Source organism: Pelecanus crispus, chromosome 9, assembly GCF_030463565.1.
Source record: "Pelecanus crispus isolate bPelCri1 chromosome 9, bPelCri1.pri, whole genome shotgun sequence".
In the NCBI taxonomy this organism is placed as follows: domain Eukaryota; kingdom Metazoa; phylum Chordata; class Aves; order Pelecaniformes; family Pelecanidae; genus Pelecanus; species Pelecanus crispus.
The window spans coordinates 35450915-35470806 of record NC_134651.1 but is presented as its reverse complement, the minus strand read 5'-3'; the positions used below and the strand labels follow the sequence as shown (position 1 = coordinate 35470806).

The 19892-nt window shown below is 51.0% G+C and overlaps 1 protein-coding gene across 1 annotated transcript in view; it reads left to right on the top strand.

Annotated features, from left to right (window-relative positions):
- ASTN2 (astrotactin 2) overlaps positions 1-19892 on the top strand; it is a 363040-nt gene that overhangs the window by 81993 nt on the left and 261155 nt on the right. The window contains 1 exon segment of the mRNA XM_075716105.1: positions 11053-11437. Coding sequence (XP_075572220.1) covers positions 11053-11437 — 385 coding nt within the window.

Sequence of the window (19892 nt, the reverse complement as noted above, 5' to 3'; positions counted from 1 at the left end):
CCCACCCTGGCCAGGCAGTGGGATGCCCTGCGCTCCCTGCCTGTGGCTTTCCCTCCCCGGCAAGATCACTGGCCTCATCCCCTTCAAAGCACACTTGAAAACACGTGAGCAAAACAAAGCTGGTGTCTTCCTGTCCTTTTACATTCTCAGCTTTCAATCAATACAGCAAGAGGGCTGGGTGAACGAGTAGCAGGGTTTTAGCGAGATGGCTTAGCATGGTCCAATGTGCCACAGAACAAAAAGGTTTCTGTGGACACGTGGGTGTCTAAGCAATGAGTGTGGGAGCTGTACGGCAGGAATACTGTCCCCGTGGATTGCCTCTTCCACTGTGCCAAGCCCTGAGGTTGTTTGGAGGCATCACACTGAGGGCTGGGTAATGGGAACTCTGCATTCTTGGGCAAGACGACAAAAAAACCTTGAAGCACCTGATAAATTTTATGTATGTACAAAGTCCCAGTGAAGTTAATGGGAGTTAAGTGTATGGTTAAGTGCTGTGCTTAACTGGGCTCTTAATAACCTGGTGGAAATAGCTGTGGCCTTTTTGGAAAGGAGGAGGTTTGTGGACTTGCTGAGCTTTTTGATCTTTTCTTTAATCAAAGTCTCAGATCTGCCTGCTCTGTGAAGCACAGGGTGGGGGGTTGGTGCATTTTTTCAAATTGCATATGCGCAGATTGATAAACTCCTTTTTCTCTTCCTGGTGTGCAATGCCCCAGGCACCAGTGGAGGCTCTTCTCTGGGGCATGGGGGGCTGCGGCGTGTAACTCCTGTAGTGTGAGTTACGACGCCAGAATTGCAAAGATGCCAAATGCTGTGTAGACACGTGCACGGAGCTTTTATCCCTGTTATTGTGTTTGAATACCCTCCCTCTCCCCGTGGAAAGCAGTGGTTTGTGTTGCTGCTTTTCAGAAAGATTTTCATTATGCTAAAATATTTGCACTTTAAATATGGTGAGGCAGGTTTTTTTTTTGTACAATGGGCTGGATCATTCCCACAGCAGCTGCCAGCTCTGGGCTCAGTAGTAGACCTTTAAAAAAAACCCTCACCACCAACAAAAAGAGCTCTTTCCCTCCTTTCCTGTGTGCACAATGGCACATTCCCATCGGCTCCTTGCTCCATAAATTGTTTTGAGATGCCCATAAATAAACTCTAAACCCCTTTTCCAGTCTCTTGCCTGTCTTTGCTCCACCCTGTGTATGGAGGAGGGTGGCGGCACACACTAACGCAGAGAAGACCTGGCCCATTGATGGGGATTGGAAGTGTTGGGCAACTCCAAGAAGTCCCTGTTCCTTAATGCTGCGGTGAATTTTTCTCTGTGTTTTGCCACCTCTTCTGGACAACTGTCCAAGATCTGGCAGCCCCCAGAAGCTGGCTGGTTAATTGAGCAGAAAGGATGTTGTACCGTGTCACTCACCAGCACTTGGAAGCTGGAGGCACAATGTGAATTGTGTTCATGTTCCCTCATCCGGAGATGTGCATCTCTTATTAGATTAATTTTTTTTTAATATATGCAGAATATACAGTGGGAACAGCATTAATTCGCACTAATGGTTGTGAGATCCACTGAGAATTAACTGCATTTTTTGTAAATTAGTGAAGAAGTGGATAAACAATTATTAAAAAAACCCAAGAAAGGTACTTTTGGAACAGCAGTACGTGTTACTCATTTATCTGACAAGTATTCTTTACTTTTAATTATATTTCATCGTTTGCTAGCAAATGCTTTGCTAGTAGATATTGTAATAATCCTAGTAATTTGAGACCTCGCTTTAGCATTTGTTAAACCTTTGTTTGGAAGGGGTGTACTGCAGTGGCTGTGATTTCGGGGGGCCCCTGTGGTAATTGCCACTCAAGTCTGCGGTGGCTCCTGGAGGCCCCAGCTGATTCCTGGGTGCCGCAGAGATAAGCTGCGTACACGTGCTCTGGGAGATGCTCTTGTGCGCTCGCTGTCCAAACAAAGCAGATAAACACCAGGCGGGAGCAAAGGTAGGACCTGCACCACGTTTTGTGCGGGGCACTGAGCGGTGGAGATGCTGAGGTTTGTGGGTGGTTGCTCAGGGCGTCTGAAATCAGCCTGAGGCAAAGGCTCCTAAAAGATGTGCAGCTTCTCTGAGTTTTATCCCTTTTTTTTTAATTAGCGAGTTGAACTGCATCCCTCCTTTATCATGCCACCTGTACACACCTTTTGCTGTGACTAATACCGTGCTGCTCTGTCCATTGGGGCCAACTTAGAATCATAGAATCGTTTAGGTTGGAAAAGACCTTTAAGATCATCCAGTCCAACCATTAACCTACACTACCAAGTCCACACTAAAACTTGACCAGTAGGTTGGCTTCTCCATCAGGTGCTAAAATGAATATCCTCCGTCTTCTCTGGAGGAGAAGGCGCCAGCTTGGGCAGAAGCTGTGGAGGTGTTTGTGGCCTCTGCTGGGCAGTGGGTAAAGCATGAATGTGATAAAAGTGGCTACAGAAAAGGAGAACGGTGTGGCTTGGCCAACACGGCTAAGCGCATTGTGCCAGGTGCTCTGCCACTGGACGGGGCACCTGCACGGGCAGAGCTTAGTGCACAGCTCAGTGCAGCAAAGTGTGGAAAAAACCCCATGAGATGTTCCCGTAGGCAGCACTGTCTGTCCCTGAAATGGGAGGAGTGAAGTGCAGACCAAGGCAGGTTCGGGCTCCTGTGGGACCAGCTGTCCCTGCCCAGGGGTGCGTGGGTACAAGGTGCAAATCTGCAGGTCTGTTGGAGGGGTCTCATTAAGAGGATGCCCCAAGTGACCATCTCTGCTCTCAGACAGGAATCTCTGGAGGGAAGAGAGGTGGGGCAGGGATGTGCTCCCCACCAGCATCAGGCAAAGCAGGCACGGTCAAGCTGCTGTTACTGGTGATTTCAGTGAAACCAAGCTGAAACTGAGCCTTGGAGGACTTCATTGCTCTTCTCTTTCATGTGGGAAGGTATTAGGGCCACAGACAGTCTCTTTAGTCCTTCTCCTTGATACGGGGTGGATTCCCATTTGCCCTTCCCTTGGCAGAGGCTGCCTTTGCCAGGATGTGACCGCAGCGCAGCTCCGCCGGCTGTTGGGATGCTCCTCACCTGAGACAGGTCCTCATGGGTGGTTGGGGTTTGGGCTCTGGTCTGAAGATGGTGCAAAGAGGGACATTGTATGGGTGGTGGCTCTGTGCTTGCTGGTTTTGAGGGACTTGCCTTTAGCCCCATGTTTAACTGTAAGGCGCTTTGTGCGTTGGCACAACGCTGGGCGCTCCCAACCTGCGATGTGTGGCAGGCCTTGCTCCTGAGACCTCTTCTGTGCTGGGAGAGACTTACTGTGGATGTGGTGACTTTTTTAATTTAAAAGCAAAGTTGTTCTTCACTCAAGTGGATTTTTCCTCCCCTTTGGAACATGGCTAAAATGCAGTTTAGGTACCGGGTGTAAATGAGCCAAGCAGGAGGAACACGTGGTGGAGTCTCCAGCAGGCTCGGCGGGGAGGAGGGATGGGGCTCAGTAACTGAAATTCCTTGCGGGGCGAAGCTTTTGTTTTTGTGTCAGCTTCTCACTCAGCCAGCCTGCCCACATTAGGGAAACATGAGCGCAAACACATGAGACCTTATGCATTTTAAAATCGTCCCTCTCTGAGGGCAAGCTCTGGGTTAGCGGGTCAGCCGATTTAGGTGAACCATTTAGCGCACATTAAAATCACAATTAATGCAATCTGCACTTCGGGTTTAGAAAGAGCTAGCAATCAGGTGCTTAATAAAATCACCTCCGGTCCTCCCCTCTCAGTTCACTGCAAATAAATGCCTTTTTTTTTTTTTTTTAATCATAAAAATGGATTAGGAGTCATTTTGAATTGTGATCCTAGCAAGTTGTGCAGCTCGGGATATGCAGGCATGTTCGGTGTGATTGAGGTTTGTGTATTTTGGTGCTTGCATACAGCCGGTGCCTGGGAGACCATTCAAATAAACATTTACTGGAACACCACGTTGCATGTCTGAACAGCACAGAAAGGCTGATTGGCAGGTTCACTCCTTCTTTTTGTTTCTGTTCTTGGATGAAACAGCAAAACAAAATTCATCGTGGCTTAAAAAAAAAAAAAATGGAAATGTGACTTTTTGTCTGACTTTTTTTTTTAACGTGGACGAGTCAGATTTTAAAGTTATGGTTCCCACAGCAACTGTAACTCTCATCTCTTGTGCATGTGTTATACTTTGCAGGACTGTATATGCTATTAAATTTACACCCAATGCGTGTACGTACAGCATGGCGAGCAGAGCAGCAACATATGACGAATCTGCATGGGCCTGATGGAGCAATCCTACGAGAACCTTTCCTTTTAAACCTCTGGGCCAGATCCTGTACTCCCTTGCACCAGTATAAGCCCTTTTGGAAAGGGTGGTTTGTAGGTGCTGTTGGCTCTGGGCACCGTTAGGTAACACGGTTGTGATAACAACAACAACAGAAGACAGTGCCCTATCGTCGCTGGAGCTCGGTGATGTTGTAAGAGCTGTAGAAAGACGGGAAAAAAAAAAGACATAATACAGTTCTCTTCGGGCCACAATTCAAGCAGCCATCCCTGCTCAGCAAAGCGCTGAGGCGTGTGCTTTAGTGTCATGGACTGTAATGGGAATTAAACACATATTTAAAGTTAAGTGTGTGGTTAAGCACCTTGGTGAAGCGGTGCTTGAATGGGGATTTGAAGCGTACAGGGAGAAAATGCTGTATTTTTTAGTAGATTTGCCTTGTGTCATTGCTGTCTTTTATGGAGAGTTGAGGTTGAGTTGTTTTGAGCTCAGGAGTGGATACAGATCTTTTTGGAGAGGTTTTTTGGTTGTGTTTTTCTTTTTTAAATCCTGATGCTCATCTCTTCCTCGCTAGCCTTCGTGCTGGCTTGTTGTCTGTCCTTGGTCTCCTCCTCATGCTCTGCCTCAGTTTCCCTGCCTGGTGCTCACCTGCCCATGGGTTCATTTACTGACCCCCGCAGCACGTGGGGGTACGTGCTGTCAGAGGGTGGTTCTGATTCATGGACAGGAGTGGGCAATGCATCCTCCGGACAGAAGCTGCCTGCTGTCAGGTAAGGCAGCTGGAGGAGAAGGGACTCGGTAGAACCCCCACATCCCTGAGGCGTGCCAGCACTGCTCTGCATTTGGGCAGGTGACCTCCAGTGACCGAGATGTCCCAGTTCTCCTGTGAGCATCATGCTTTTTGCAGTTGTGGTTTTTTTGAGTGTCCTCACTGCAATTCAAGCTCGCAACTCCTTGTGCCATCCACCATGGGTGCAGGAAGAGAGTAAGCATCCTTCCATCCTTGGTGTACATTGTCACTTCCCTTCTGCTGGCTGAGGCTGCGTGAGGACCAAGCAGGCTTGGTCAGGTCTGTGTCCTCGGGAGCATCTCCCGAGGTGGGATCCAGTGCCTTCCTGAACCCCAGGTGCTGCTGCGCCATTTCTATCCATGAGCCCTGCTTTCCTCTTGTAGCAGATGTGGCTGCTTCTTGCAAAGCCTGTTTCCCAAAGTCCTGTTTCTCTCCTGTCCTCTCCCTCCTTGCATGCTTTTGGTTGGCTCCAATAACCCTTCCCTGCTGTCCTATATGATGTGCATTAGTGAATGGGGTGAGCTGGGGCCTCTTTCTTTTGCCTTTCTCCTCTCATCATAAAACTGAAGGGATGTTGGTATTTCTGAGACCTTTTATGCCTTTTTAGACTTGGTTGCAATGGGCCAGTGTATACAGACATGAGAGGGGTAGGATGGAGAGGCAGACAGAGGTGCCATGGCTGCAGAAACCTTGATTCTTCAGGAAACAGCCAAAACTCCCCCATTATGGGGGCGATAGCTGGAGGCTGGTGTTACTCCTGCTCTAGGGAGGAGCGTGCTATATAACATCCTTTCCCCTGCCCTGTTGTTTCCTTAAAACCAAAGGACTACGTGCTGTCTGTGGGTATGTCCTGTACGCCTGGAGGGCGAGGAAGCGGCAGGGTGCAGAGGAGGTCATGATAAAAGGCAGTGTGCAGGAGAGGGAAGACTGTGAGAGGTGTCTGCAGAGATCAGCTTTGTTTTTCATCATTAATGATCTGAAAGAAGGTGCAAACAGCATGTTAATTAAGATTTGCAGAAGAAATATTTAATTTGAGATGTGCAGCAAAGAGAGGAAGAGCAATAAGGCAAAGGAGTCCTAGGGAGAAGCTGGTGTGGTGCAGAGGTTTGATCTGGAAAGGGAAGAAGCAGATGCCATGCAACCCAATATGTTAAATGTGGTATTTTTCTTTCAGTGTTGTCCTGAGCGTAGCTTGGTTGGAGTGCGAGCATGGTGGTCCTGATGCAGGGTCTGGCCTGGCAAAAGGACTTGCTGGCAGAGCTGGGAGGGTAGATGGTGGACAGACCTTGGGGCTGCCCCCCAGCCAGCCTGGGCACCGGTGGGTGTCTTGTCCGAGTTTGGCTGTAGCAGAGGGTTTGGCAGAGAGGATTGATTGCCAATTACAGACACTGTTATAATGGCTAATGCAGATGATCCCAACTCTGGTTGTGGTTCACCCTGGGACATGACCTCGGAGGATCTGTGCCCGGGAGCAAGCCTCTCTGCCTGGTGAAGATTCTATGAAAAATTTCTTTACGGAAAGGGTGGTCAAGAATTGGAACAGGCTGCCCAGAGAGGTGGTGGAGTCACCATCCCTGGAAGTGTTCAAAAAACGGGTAGATGTGGCACTTCGGGACATGGTTTAGTCTAGTCTACCCTTGATTGGTTTAGAGTGGACTTGGTAGTGTAGGTTAATGGTTGGACTGGATGATCTTAAAGGTCTTTTCCAACCTAAATGATTCTGTGATTCTACGATTCTAAGCGGCATTTATAGGGTCTCCGTGCTGGCGTTCACCATTGCTTTTAGTTAAATTAATTAGAAATCTGTTAGCTCAAATTACAGCATGGCTAAAACCTAACGCAAATGTTTGCTACACCTGCTCATTGAGCACTGCTTTATTATAGCCCTTGGCAATGACAGAGATGAGCCAAGAAAGGTTTGTGTGCTGAGCTGCAGAGGTCTGAGGTTTGGTCCTTGCTGGTGGCATCTCCCCCTTTAGTCTGTGTTAGGTGGATGTGCCTTACCTGCCAGCTTGTGTCCACAGTCCGGTGGTGCTTTCAGAATCTGGGTTGACCTGGGAGGGGATGAAATGTTGGAAAGAGATAAGATGCTCTAGAGCTGAATGCTGTGTCTTGGGAAGAAACGTGGGGAGGACTAAATTGGAGGACTGGAAGACCAGAAGGGACTGTGGGTCATCTGCCCTCCAGTGCTGCACAGGGTGCAAGAATTTCTTGAAGCCTTTATTTCTCATTTGAAATAAAGTGTAGCTTTTCTAAAAGCATCCAGGCTTGATTTTAAAAAGAAAGAAAAATAAAAAAATTGACAGTGATGGATAATCCACTACAACCCTTGGTAAATTGTTCTAGTGTTTAATTACCTTCATGGCCAAAAAGGGAAGAAAGGAAAAAGTACACAGTGTGAAGAGCTCTGAGGATTGTGTGGTTATCGCTGATACCTGATTGCTTACCATGGCTCGCCCGCTGGGACTGCGCAGGGCGATGTGATGCTCCGGCACCAGGGTCCCGCTCACCCCATCTCTCTGAAGCTGCAGGGCGCGATGGAGGGGTCTTTGTGCAGGGCTTGTGTTGGGCAGAGCCTGGCTGTCCTGGGGGGCTGTCCTTGGAGCGATGGCCCCAGGCTGCGAGAGCCCTCTTTCACCCAGGAGCAGGTAGTTTGTGATGGGGCTGGCTGTCAGCACAATGTGGGACAATAATTGGATGTTGTGTGGGAGCAATAGTGGCTTCAAAGTTAGAAAAGAAATAGGGATATTTTCCCCCCAGGGCAAAAGTTTGTATCAGCGTTCGGAGGAAGCAGCAGAAAGGGTTCAGGTCAGCGCTGGGCTGAATGCTGCGCTGATTTGCACTGATTTTGCTTTGACCTGCAGAAAGGATGCTTTGGTGTAACAGGTCTGCTCAGCCCAAACCGTGGTCCTGGGACCTTCTTCAGTGACTTCAGCCTTTTTTGGCATGGCGGCCGGCAGACCGTGAGGGCTTGCTTTCGTAACGGCTGGGCTGCATTGCTGCGGTTGCGCTGTGTTTGAGCGCAGGGCTGGAGGACTCCTGCGGGGAGCCATGCCAGGTCCACCCCGCTGCGGGGAGCAGAGCTGACCGAGGAGCCCCGGCAGAGTCGGGAAAGGCCAGAGCCTGTTGCAAGAAAGTTTGCCCAGTCCCCAGAGGAGCAGCAGGACTCCCTCATCTTTCACCGCTTTGGTAGAGAAGGGTGGTGGCTTGTGTCCGAAGAAGCACATGCATCCTTTCGCTGCTCAGAAATTGCTCAGCATCTCGAACAGATGCCCAGTGATCACCCTCCAGGTTGGCAGCTTGGCAACCTTCATAATTTGTATGAACATCCAATCTCTTGGGCTTCGAGGTGGCTTCTTCCCTCAGTTTTCCGTCAGTGCTTCAATTAAGTCCCAGCCTTGCTGCTTTCCAGCTTCAGCTGCGGTTTGCTCCTGTGCCACAAGCCCTGCAGTTCTGCACGTGCATGGGTTGTCCCCACCAGCCCTCTTCTCCCCCATCCTCCTCCTCCCATTCCTCCTCCTCTCCTGTGGGTCTCAGCAACCCTCCGGTGCCCAGCGGCTCCCAGTCGGCGGACGCGGAGCACGCGGGAGCACGACGGGAAGGACATTACGTGGGAGAATATGCATGTTCACAGCTCAGAGGATTAAAGGCCCGTGTTCTTATCACTGCAGAACAGAGTATTATAAATCCAGCCTTAGAATACCAAATCCCCGCGCGGCTCGGCCATTGTTTGGGAATATTAAAAAGCTCGGAGACAGAAATAATCAGTTTCCGAATGACACATTGTCAAATAAAACATTTCTCATATTATCCCTTCCTTCCCCTTTCTCTCTCCCGCTCCCTCAGTTGGATAATTTAACATGAAAAATAGATTAAAATGAGCCTGGCTTGAATGCCTCCTAAGTTTGACTCTCTTCCCCCCCCCGCCCCCCCCTTTTTTTTTCTTTTTTTTTTTCCCCCCAGGAAGCTCTCCAAGCATGTGCAGCGTGGTTAAACAAGCAGCTGCTGGCACGGGGTCTGGGACAAAAGGAGCCTGTCGAAACGGAGCTGCCTGCTTACGAGCCCATGAGTGCTCACCTGAGGGGCTGGCACAGGCAGCCCCAGCCTTTCCCAGGCAGAGGGGGGGCCGTTGTCTCGGGGGCTGCAGAGCAGAGCAGAGATCTCTGGCTCATCCCCAAAGGATGCCGGAGCTGGAGCTGGGCTGGGCTGGGAGCCCTCAGCTTCCTTGAGCTGACCCTGTCATTCCTCAGCCAGGGGGAAAACAGCCTGCTAATAACCTCTGTGCCTTCATGCCTTTTTGTAATTTCTCCCAAGCAGAGAAATCTTTAATTTAATATATAGACAGGTTTATCTGCTCCAAGCCATTTTCCGGGGCAGACGCAAGGTGAGCCCAGCCAGGCAGATGCACGGCCCCAGCACCGGTGCTGGTGCCCAGACCCCTTCCCTGGGTCCAGCTGGCAAAGCTGCTCCTTGTGCAGGGCTTTCTCAGTCACCCTGGCCTTTTCCGAGCATCTGGGTTGTCTCCAGTTGTGCTTTTCCAGGGAGAGCAAGTGCCTGTGGGTGTGGAGTGCTCTGCCCCGCAGCCACTTTGCAGTTGCAGAGAGCACCCAGGCACGAGCGACGTCCAGCCGGGCGGCTCAGGGTCTTGGTGGTGAGGCCTTGGAGAAGGCTTTTTCCCGTACTCATGTCCATGAGTGTTGTTCTGAAACCCTTCCGTAACGCGAGAGCCCTCGCTTTGCTGGAAGGATGCCGGCACACAAGCCCGACCTGATTCTGCAGTGTGGTTTGTCGTGTTGAAGTTCACGGCCCTGCTGTGTCCTTGGTCACTGGGCCTCCCTTTTGGAGGGTCTGGTGTGCCATGTTTTCTCTCCTGCAAAGCAGAATTCCAAGGAAGTGGCCCCTATTCAGTGCCAAAGAGTGTGGCTGGCTCCTGCCGGGGAGCTCCTGTGATGCTCTGGGGTCTCCATGCATCAGGCGCTGCACAAGCCTGAGGAAACACATTTCTGCTCTTCCAGGCTGAGGTGGCCATGCTGTTTCTCACTTCTGAGCATGGAAGACCAGGTAGGGTCCTCATCGCACTGGTCCTTTAGGTGCTCCGGTACCACAGGGCACAAACCTGGTCAGCACAGTGAGCCCTGCCCTTCTCCCACACAGCGAACCCCAAGCATCTCCTGGACGAGAGGCCACTTCCATGGACAGATAGATATTTAGGAGCTTTTTTTTTTTTTTTGTAAAGTGGTTTTTTTTTTTTTATGGTAATGTAGTTGGGAGCTGTATTGAATAATATTTTGAGGTGGGGGAAGAGGAGAGCTTTGCTTCAAGGTCTTGGTCTGGAATATGTTGTGCTGTGCCTCCGGGTCTGCAGCTGAAGGCTTGTTGAAACCATAGGCAACTCGCAACCAGAAACGATGGAGCTGGGATCACCATGCCCTGGGGAGCAGCAGTTGCAGGGTGCCATTTGTTGCACCATTGTTTATGTGAAATGTTGTGTGTCTCTGCTGAGGCTTTACTGCTCCCGTGTCGGTGGCTGGGTTGTTTTAATGAGTTTTTTTTTTCTCCTAAGTGATGGGATGCGATTGCCTCCTTTCCCATCTCCCCGTGCAGGGCAGGAGGGGGAGTTTGCCCACCTCAGCCCCTGTGTCTGTCGGGGGGCTGGGGGGACCCAAGGGGTGCATGGTAACAACAAAGTCCTTGGGAGAGCAGGCAAAATAATTTGGGCAGACCTGAGCCAGGGGTGTCATTGTGCAGTCCCTAGCCAAAGGCCACCTCTGGCGTCCTGCTGCTCCTGCCTGTGACACCCTGCCCCAGAGGTGGCTGCTCCGTGAACCCACCCATGTGCGGTTCATGGGACACTGATGAAAGGGTGCTCTGGGGGTGGAAGAGTAGAGGGTCTGTGGATGCTGGCCTCAGCATCTCCTGACCCATCCCTGTGCCCCGTGCACCTCCTGACCCTTTGCTCTCCTGCAGGGTGGGCTGATTGCACTGCTCCTGCTCCTCTTGGTCTTCACGGTGGCTTTGTACGCCCAGCGGCGCTGGCACAAGCGCCGCCGCATCCCGCAGAAGAGCGCCAGCACGGAGGCCACCCACGAGATCCACTACATCCCCTCGGTGCTGCTGGGCCCCCAGGCCCGCGAGAGCTTCCGCAACTCACGCCTCCAGGCCCACAACTCAGTCATCGGGGTGCCTATCCGCGAGACCCCCATCCTGGATGACTATGAGGATGAGGAGGAGGAGGAGACCCCACGGCGGGCAGAGCCCAGCACCAGGGAGGATGAGTTTGGCAGCCAGGTGACACGGACGCTGGAGAGTCTGGGCCGGAGCGGGGAGGAGAAGCCCGACTATGAAAAAAAAGGTTTGTGGCTTTTCTCTCTCCTCTTTCCCTTTCCCTGTCCTTCACTGGGGTGTCTGTTCTGCATGGTGCCACCTGGAGCGGATGGCTCATCCATACATAGGCCCTGTGGCTACTGCTTGGCTCTCTAGGCTTTGGTCCTCAGCTGTCATCTACAAAGTGGTTTGCAGACCTTGTCCTGAAGCTGCCCTTCCTGAGAGGGGAATCGCCTCTGGATGGTGCTGGAGAAACTGAGGCACAGTAGCTGTGAGCCCTCAGCTGTCATTGCCAGCCCCAAGGACCAGGTCCGCTGCTCTCTCAGCACTCCCTGGCTGTGCTTTGCTGGTGGTTCAGGTGCCATAGGAGCATGTGAGCTGCATGCTTGGGAGCTCCACGGAGATGTGGATTCAGAGGATTTGACCTGTCTCCTTTGTCACATCCTCCTCCAAAACCAGTCTCCCTTTTCCAGTGTGAGCCTGCCTGGCATGATGAGATGGGAAGCTGATGGCTCTGCTTTCAGGCTTGGTGGTGTATCCGGTCCTAGCAATGGCAGAGACTGCTGTGAACCCCCCGACGGGTTAGGGGATGCCTGGCTGGGGGAGCAGAGCTGGCATGTCCCCAGGGAGGGGAGTTGCTCTTTTGCCATGGGCTTGTGCAGCACCATGCACGGGGGCATCACAGAGGAGTCATTCCTGCTGCTCCAGAAGCGCAGAAGCTCCTGTCTCCTCAATAGGATGGGAATGCTGGGACTCATACTGACTTCTTGCCGTGGGTGAGTGCTAGCACATAGGCATCGATCAGGCCAGTCTTCAGTCTCTAGGTGGCAGGAATGTTCATTGCCTTGCTGTCGAGTAGGGCATCAGTTCTAGCGAGCGAACGTGTCGGTGCGCTGGGGCTCCGCCAGCCTGCTGAGCCTTGATGCTCCTCTGAGAGCTGCTCCATAAAGCTGTATTTTCCACTAGCGGCAAAACATCCCCTGTGCTTTATTCTCTGAGCAATCAGACAAACGATCCTGTTGTCACCCGCAAACAAAGTCATCAGGGCTTGTAGATTTAAAGCAAGCACATAGGAGCCCTGTGCGGAGTTGGAAATGGCAGATCAGAAAATTCTTATTGCAAGATGAAGTGCGGAGCTGAATCTGTGTGGATCTGATGGACAGGCACAGACCCCAAACGTGAACTGTTTCCCACTCGTGGTGTTTGGCATGGCAGGTAGGGTGTTGTATAGCATCTGTAGGTCAGATTAGAAAGATGCCTGTACAATTCTGTAAGCATGGGTTCTGGCTGCTACCTTTCCCTATGGTGCTGACTGCTTGTAAGGTATAATATTGGATAACGCCACTGTTGTAAGGTGTACATCCCCTGGTAGTAGCCACGAGGAGCTGGATGGTGAGAGCTGGGCTGGGGCGCCTGTTCCTGAACAGACGAGGTGCTGTGGATGCTTTGTGCCTTCCCTGAAGGTGCTGGGCTGGGACTTGGAGTAGCTCTGGTCCCTTTGGGGTTCCTCCTCCCCAAAGCTCTTCCCAGCTCAAAAAGAAAGTAGTGGTGGGGTCCCTCTGGGTAAAGCGGTCCAACACTGGCATGGCGAGTAGCCAAAGGTTGGACACGATAGGACAGACAGACAGGGCTCTCTGCGGTCACGGTGTACATGATGGCACCCCTTGCTGGCTGTACCTGGTATGAGGGAGCAGAGGGGAGCCCATACGGACAGGGCTTGGCAGCGCTCCTGCAGGCTGAGCAGCTGGGGAGGCAGCTTACCTGCTGTCAGCCTGTGCGGCTTCTCCTGGGAGAGGAGAGACCGAACCATGGGTGACAGGTGCTGGCGCTGTCTCTTAATGCATTACTGGAAGGCAATCAGGAGCTCTAGGAGGAGGCTGGTGCGAGAGCCTATGTAAAGCAGTCTAGACTGGTTGCTCTTTATTTAGTTCTTTTAACTAAAAATAAAACTCGTGCTGCAAAACCATGTGGTTCTGCTCTCTGCTCTTGGAGAACTGTTGCTGAGAGGGCCAGGCAGTGTCTGGGTGCTGCCCCCCTGCCTGTGTGTGGGGACAAAGGGACTGTGGGCTGCTAAGGTACAACTGCATGACTTGGGGGGTGATGTTGCTCCTGCGCGGAGAAGAGCAGCGCTTTCCCCAGAGTGTTTCGGCTAATGCACACTTGATTGCCTGCATTTTTAAAGTCTGTCTCTCAGAAGTTGCAACACCCACCTCTGCTTATTGAAATGTCATTAGAAGCCATTTAATATTGTTCACCTGCAATGCACGGTAAAATGCATTTGAATAAACAAAGGCGAAGTACATTAGTGCTAATTGCTGAGTGACTCGAACAGGAGCAAGGAAGGGGTGTGCCAGCTCCCTCTGGGCAGGGAAGGGGTGACACTGGACTGTCCTTCCCTTCTTGCCATGAGCGTGTGGGATTTCCATAAAGGCTGAGCAGTCCCTGCTGGAGCACCTGCAGTGGCAGTGCTGGGGTTCAGGGATGGGGATGGGGACTCTTCTCAGCTCTGTGGAGGAGACTGTGGCTCCAAGCAATGGAGCCAGGGAGAGCCCAGATGACGCATTGTGTCTGGAAAGCAGGTCCCTGTACTTGTGATGGTCGTAAGTGGTGGCTGAGGTTGTGTTTCTTCTACCCTTACCGTGCATTTTACTCTTTCCTCTTTTAAGCAAGGTTATTATGACAGTGATGGTTATTGTTGCTCAAACAAACACAGAGGTGCCCAGGGGTCCATCTGCCATCCTCGAGTGCTGATCTGAGCATCCCTGTTGGCATTCCCCTTTGTGTATGGCTGGCTGTTACCAGCCCGCGGTGTTCCCCAACCCTCTGCTTGGTGAGAATGAACAAATCAAAGCCTTCATATATCGTAACCAAGCTACCTTTTTTATTCTTTCATATTCTCTTCTTTGTTTTGCTTTTCTATAAATTATTTAGAGTTGTGTGAGTGGGGAAGACAGCAGTAACTGCATTTCAGTCCTCTTCAAAACATAATAGTAAACAAGATCTAGGGCAGAATATTAAACTCTGTCAGGGCTTCAGGAACTGGCAGTAAAGAGCTGCTTACACTGACTGAAAAATCTCCCCAAGCGGGGGCTGCAAGCTGCCTTCAGGGCCAGGGCTACCCCAGGCTGTGGGTTATGTTCACAGATGCTCCCACCACTTCAGCTTGTGGTGCCGTCGGGCTTTGCACCTTGGATCAAGGCAGGTTTGTGTATTTGCCTGGTCTCATCCTTCCAAACCGTGCCAGTTCACTTTGTGTTTCCTCCCAGATGTGGACACTCTCGGATGAGGCTTTGCTCGAGGAGTCAAGCTACAGTATGTGCTAGTTGTTCCTCTCTGCTGAAGCTGGCCAGAGCCTGGATCGCCAAGGATGAGGTGGCTTTAGTTCAGATACAGGATTTATAGACTAGAAATATAAATATACGTGCTGTGGGCTTTGCACGCTGACCTGATTTGCACATGCATGGGAAACGTGGGGATTTGGGAGGCGTTGGATGTGCTGCGTGCACAGGTGCTTCAACCTGCCTGCGAGCAGCAGGTGCGGCTGGGATTCCCTCGGGGATGCGGCAGGTGGGGTGGAGAAACTCTGCAGTTGGTGCGAACAGACACCACATACCTGGAGATCCCTAGGGGCTGGAAATCAGTTCTGCTCGGGCACGGTTTTGCAGGTGGATTGAAGATAGATGCATCAAGGGAAACACAGCTGGAGCACGGCCCTAGCTTGAGGACAGGGTCAGCCTTTCCCCCTGGTGCCCAGCTGCCTGGCTGGAGCTACCAGGTTTTGGTGTGATCACCAGGGCCGGGTGAGGAGCTGCACCCGCATCCTGGGGAGTCCGTCAGTGCCTGAGGGAAAAGCTCTCCTTGCTGCTCTTGCAGTGTAACGTTGTGATAAGACATCAGCTGGGGCTTGTCAGCAGGCTCCAAACAGTATCATCGCTGGGGCTGTCACTAGAGGCTTTTTCAAGTGTCACTTCCCAGCATTAATTACCAGGGATGGCAAATCCAATGAAGATGGAGCGTTTCGGCTCGCCCTCCACCTGCCTGTGCCGCTTGCTCTGCCCCACGTGCCAGGCAGTGATTGATGCGCAGGCGCCGGGTTGCGCAGGCAGCGGGTGCTTTCCATCACGTGGGATTCACGCACCCCGCGCTGTGCGGCTGTTGGACTTGATTGCCCTTTCCATGAGGAAGAGTGTGGGTTTTTTATTCCCCATGTGGAGCTTCTGGATGTATCAGGTCAGGCAGGGAATTGCACTGGATGACTGCTGCGTACAGCCCTGAGAAATGGGAGAGAAGTCCCAGCCTGGGAGGTTGAGCAGCACAAATGTCTGTTTTGCAAATCACGGGCAAGCAGAGCACGGATCAGTGAGGCAAACTTTCCTCCCAAGTCTCAGGCAGCGCTCTGCAGTGATGCAGATGGGAGGGCTACTCCCACATGGTGCTGGAGCATCTGAAGTGAAGACCAGTGCAAACAAAACACGGGAGCAATGTGCTGAATAATGACATCTAGCAACAAGCGCGTCTGAGTGATAAAGTTAATGAAATTACAGGTTCTGACCTGATATCAGGCTCTGCTGTGGGTAGATAAACAGCAGGGCAAAGATGAGATGTTTATTTGTCCCTAGCTGCAGTTGTAATCTGGATGTGCTGAGCAGGGCCATTAACATTATTACTGTTATGCAAAATCATTTTTGACTTGGGGGAGAAAAAAAAAAAAAGAAAGAAAGAAAAATCCCCCAACTCCCTAGAAATGGAAAGCTGACAAAATTAGAATTGCAGCAGGAGCACAAACTGACCTGGTGACATTGCACAGCTCCAGGATGAATTTAGACAGAAGAAAAATCTGAGGCAGTTTAAGAAGAAAAGTAGTCCTTTTTTTTTTTTTTTATTAATACAATAAAATGAAATGGAGCAAGGAAGGAGGCAATAGCCAGGCAGTCCTAATTAGCCAAAGAGATCCCTTTGTGCTGGTGTGGAAAGGGGGCCGTGCCATCTCCTTGTGGTTTTGGGTTCTCTCTGGCAATTAGAAGGTCTCCAAGGGTTTCATGCCCCATTGGGTGTGTATGGTGCCAAGTGGGGTCTGCCAGTGTGGGGTGCGGTTTCTGGGGTCTTGGTCTTTGCTGGGGAGACGCCTGTGTCTGAACGCAGTCCCTGTGTGTACATAGTGTTCTGTGATTAAGGGAGTTTGGGTAAATTCGTGCCGGTGATGTCACTGCCCTCACTGCCTCTGTCCTCACTTCTCTGGGTAGTTTCCAGTCCATGCTCCTGATGATTTCTGCTCTCCTGCCTTTCCCGAGCAGATGTCCTCAAGCTCCATCTCTTTTGGAATTCCTAAATTGCTTTTGTCTTTTAATATACCTGGCTCTCATCTTTACCAAACGTGGTTTCACCGTACAGTGGCAGGAGCCCTTTGCTTCTGTCCATCAAGTGCTGTTTGAGGGGGTTTGGCCCCCAGTCCATTGCAGGCAGCGCCACTACATCCCCAGGTAGGACATGTTGGATGCACAGAGATGGAGTTAGTAAATGAACGCAGATGAAAGTCCAGCAAGCCTGAATATGGGGTTACCCACGAGTTCCCCAATGAGAAGATTTTGCCAAACCAAATCTAAGGATAAGTGAGAAGCAGAACTTCTGCCTGGTGAAAACTGGAGAGAAAATAGATGTCAGACTTGAAAATCTAGTATCTGCAATTCCAGTCCTGCAACAAAGGATCCATCTTTATTTTCTCAGTTTCTTTCATGTTCAAAAAAAGAACTTTTCAAGCGGGTCTTTGTGCTGGCTTCACAGACTCTGCAGTCTGGGTATGGCCTCCAAGTCTAGACAGGAGACAGGACTTATTACCGATGGTACCGATGATTAATACCGTAGGCATATCAAAGGTGTGGTTGCGCAGTCATCTTGAATTCATATCTCCTGGACTTTCTTCTCACCTGCTGTGTTAACTTAGGTAAACCTCTGAAGCTTCTCTTACTTAATCCATGGATGCTTTTCTCTGTAGTGATAGTGAGAGGCTTTTGAGCATGCCTGAGAGATGGTCTGGCACCTAGAGTGAACCTGGAGATGCAGATCCAGCTCCACTCTGCCACTGGCTGCTTTGGTAATCCTGGTCATGTCACTTAATGGTCCAGTCATTGTCTGTGAGTTGGAGAGGGGAGCCAAGCCAGACAGCACATGGGGCAGCATGAGGAAATGTTGAGAACTGCTAATGTAAGGGATTGTGGCCCCAACAGCCTCCCAGCCAAACTGCTCTGGGTGATGTAGTCTGGGACAACTGCAGGAGAAGGCTTTTTGGCAGGGGAGACAAATGGCTTAGGTTTGAGATAACAGCGAAAGGCAGGGAGAGGAAGGGTCCTGGTGATGAGGAGAGGGAGGTTCCTATGCCACCCACTAATGCTGGAGCAGCTGTTCTGGTGGCCACATCTCAGTCATCATCTTTGTCTCCCATGAAGTCTCCTCTAGGGGAGAGCTAAGGCAGTGCTCTGGCCGCAGGTCATGGTATCAGGGCTGGGGAAAGGGACATTTTGGGGGTTGAGATGTGGAAGAGGAGGGCAGGTAGTTAAGTTGTGCCCTAGAGCTGCTATTCATTACAAATGAATATGAGCTCTGCAGTATCTTGGAGGTGAGATGTAAAGACAGGGTGTGAGTCAGAGGTGATGTCCTTGTAATGGGCAGGGTGATGGTGTTCTCCTGTGTGATGGAGAAGGGAGAGCCCATGGGCAACAGGAGTGAGATGACCATCCTGGTGTTGCCGTCCCTGAGCTGACAGCCCAGCATCCTCGAGGGGACATCTGCACCCAGCTGAGCTTGTGGCTGGCTGCTGGCAGGGAGATCCCCGCCGTGCCGAGCTGTACCATCCCCGGTGCCCATGCCACCATGCTGGGGCTGGGAGTCGCTACCTGCAGCTGCCATTCACTTGGGTAGGCAGATGCAGTGCCACCCTGAATCCAAGCATTAACCAGAGGCTTTCTGAGCCTTTAATAAATAAAATGATGGCTTAATGTTTGCTAGGACTGGAAGCTAAAAAGGGACAGTACGTCAGGCCGGCATGTGATGTGTCTTGGGGCTCTGTCTTCTTTCCAGTGACCTGATGGGATCATGACCCTCTTTGTACGTGATCAGCTTTTCCCAGCTCTAATCCCCGCCAACTCCTTGCGTAATTTACAGAGACCTTTGAAAATGTATATTCATGAAAACTGGCCGTGAAAAGTGTTTTTTGCAGTCCACTATTCCTGTTTGAAAAAACCAGCTCTAAATTTCAGCTTTAGAGAAATAACAAAAAAAAAAAAAGAAGGGGCCCAACAGGGGTAAGAATTGGGTCCCAATTCAGAAAAACATTTAAGCATGTGCTTAGCTAGTGTCTCTAATTATTAGAGAAATTAAAAATGTCTTTATGTCCGACATGCTTAATTCCAACTGCTTTGAGTGCATTAATGAAGAGAATAGGGGCCCCAGTTGCAGAGGTTACAACAGATATGCCATTGGGTCCTTCATTTTTATAGTGAAGCCAGCTCTGACTTTAATGTGGATTTGAACATGTCCATACTTACCAGGGGATAGCTTTACTTTCCGGAGAGATAAACACAGTCATAATTAATATATTAATTGTCTTTCGAGCTCTGAACAGGGAGCTGCCAGGCTGGAGTTTGTTTGTTTTGATCACCCTGTCACACTGAACTGGTTGCCTCCATCCCAAATTCGGGTTGTCCCCATCAACATGGTGGGAGGGAATGATGGAATCTTGGCCTGGTGGTCTTGTGGCACACGCTCGCCCTTCCTTACACCTCCCAAGGAAGTGGCCTAAGGCAGCACCACGGATGCGCGGGAGCATGCCCAGGGGGTCTCCCCAGTGAGACCCACGTCCAACATGCCTCCTGCCTCCAGCAGCAGGTCAGAAGGGATGGGGAAGCTCCCGGGGGCTGATGGCCTCCTCTGGTCCTGCATCCCCCTGGCCGAGGGAGGTGCTCTGCTGGCATGTGCTTAATGACCAGTTGAGGCTTAAACATCTCTTAGGCTGGTCGGGGCTCTTCTGGCCCACTGTTGAGAAAAGATTGGTAGGTTGGATTTCCTGATGTGGTTTTCTTGTTTTTTTCTTGCCTCCCTTCACCTTTGCTGTATCTCCACTCACGAATTTCATGAGACAGGGGAGGGAAGAAGCAGATGGAAAAGTGGCTTCTGACGGTGCCATAGCGAATGGAAAAGAGGTGTTTTAATATGCCAGCATTTTGCTGAGCATCTCCAAGGGATGGCGGTTTCATGAAGTCCCGCTGGTTTATTGCTGCTTTGTGAGGCTTGAGCTGGTCTCGCCCCGCTGCTGCACAACATCCCATGTGAGAAGAAAAACCCTTGGTCATCCCCTCTCCCAGCCACAGCTGGATGACTTGTGGCTCCTCAAGTCAGCAGCAGCTCTTTTAACATGGGGTTTTGTGGGGTTTTGTGGGGTTGCTGATGCCTGGTGGAGATGTCATGGCAGTTTTGTGTGCAGTAGCCCT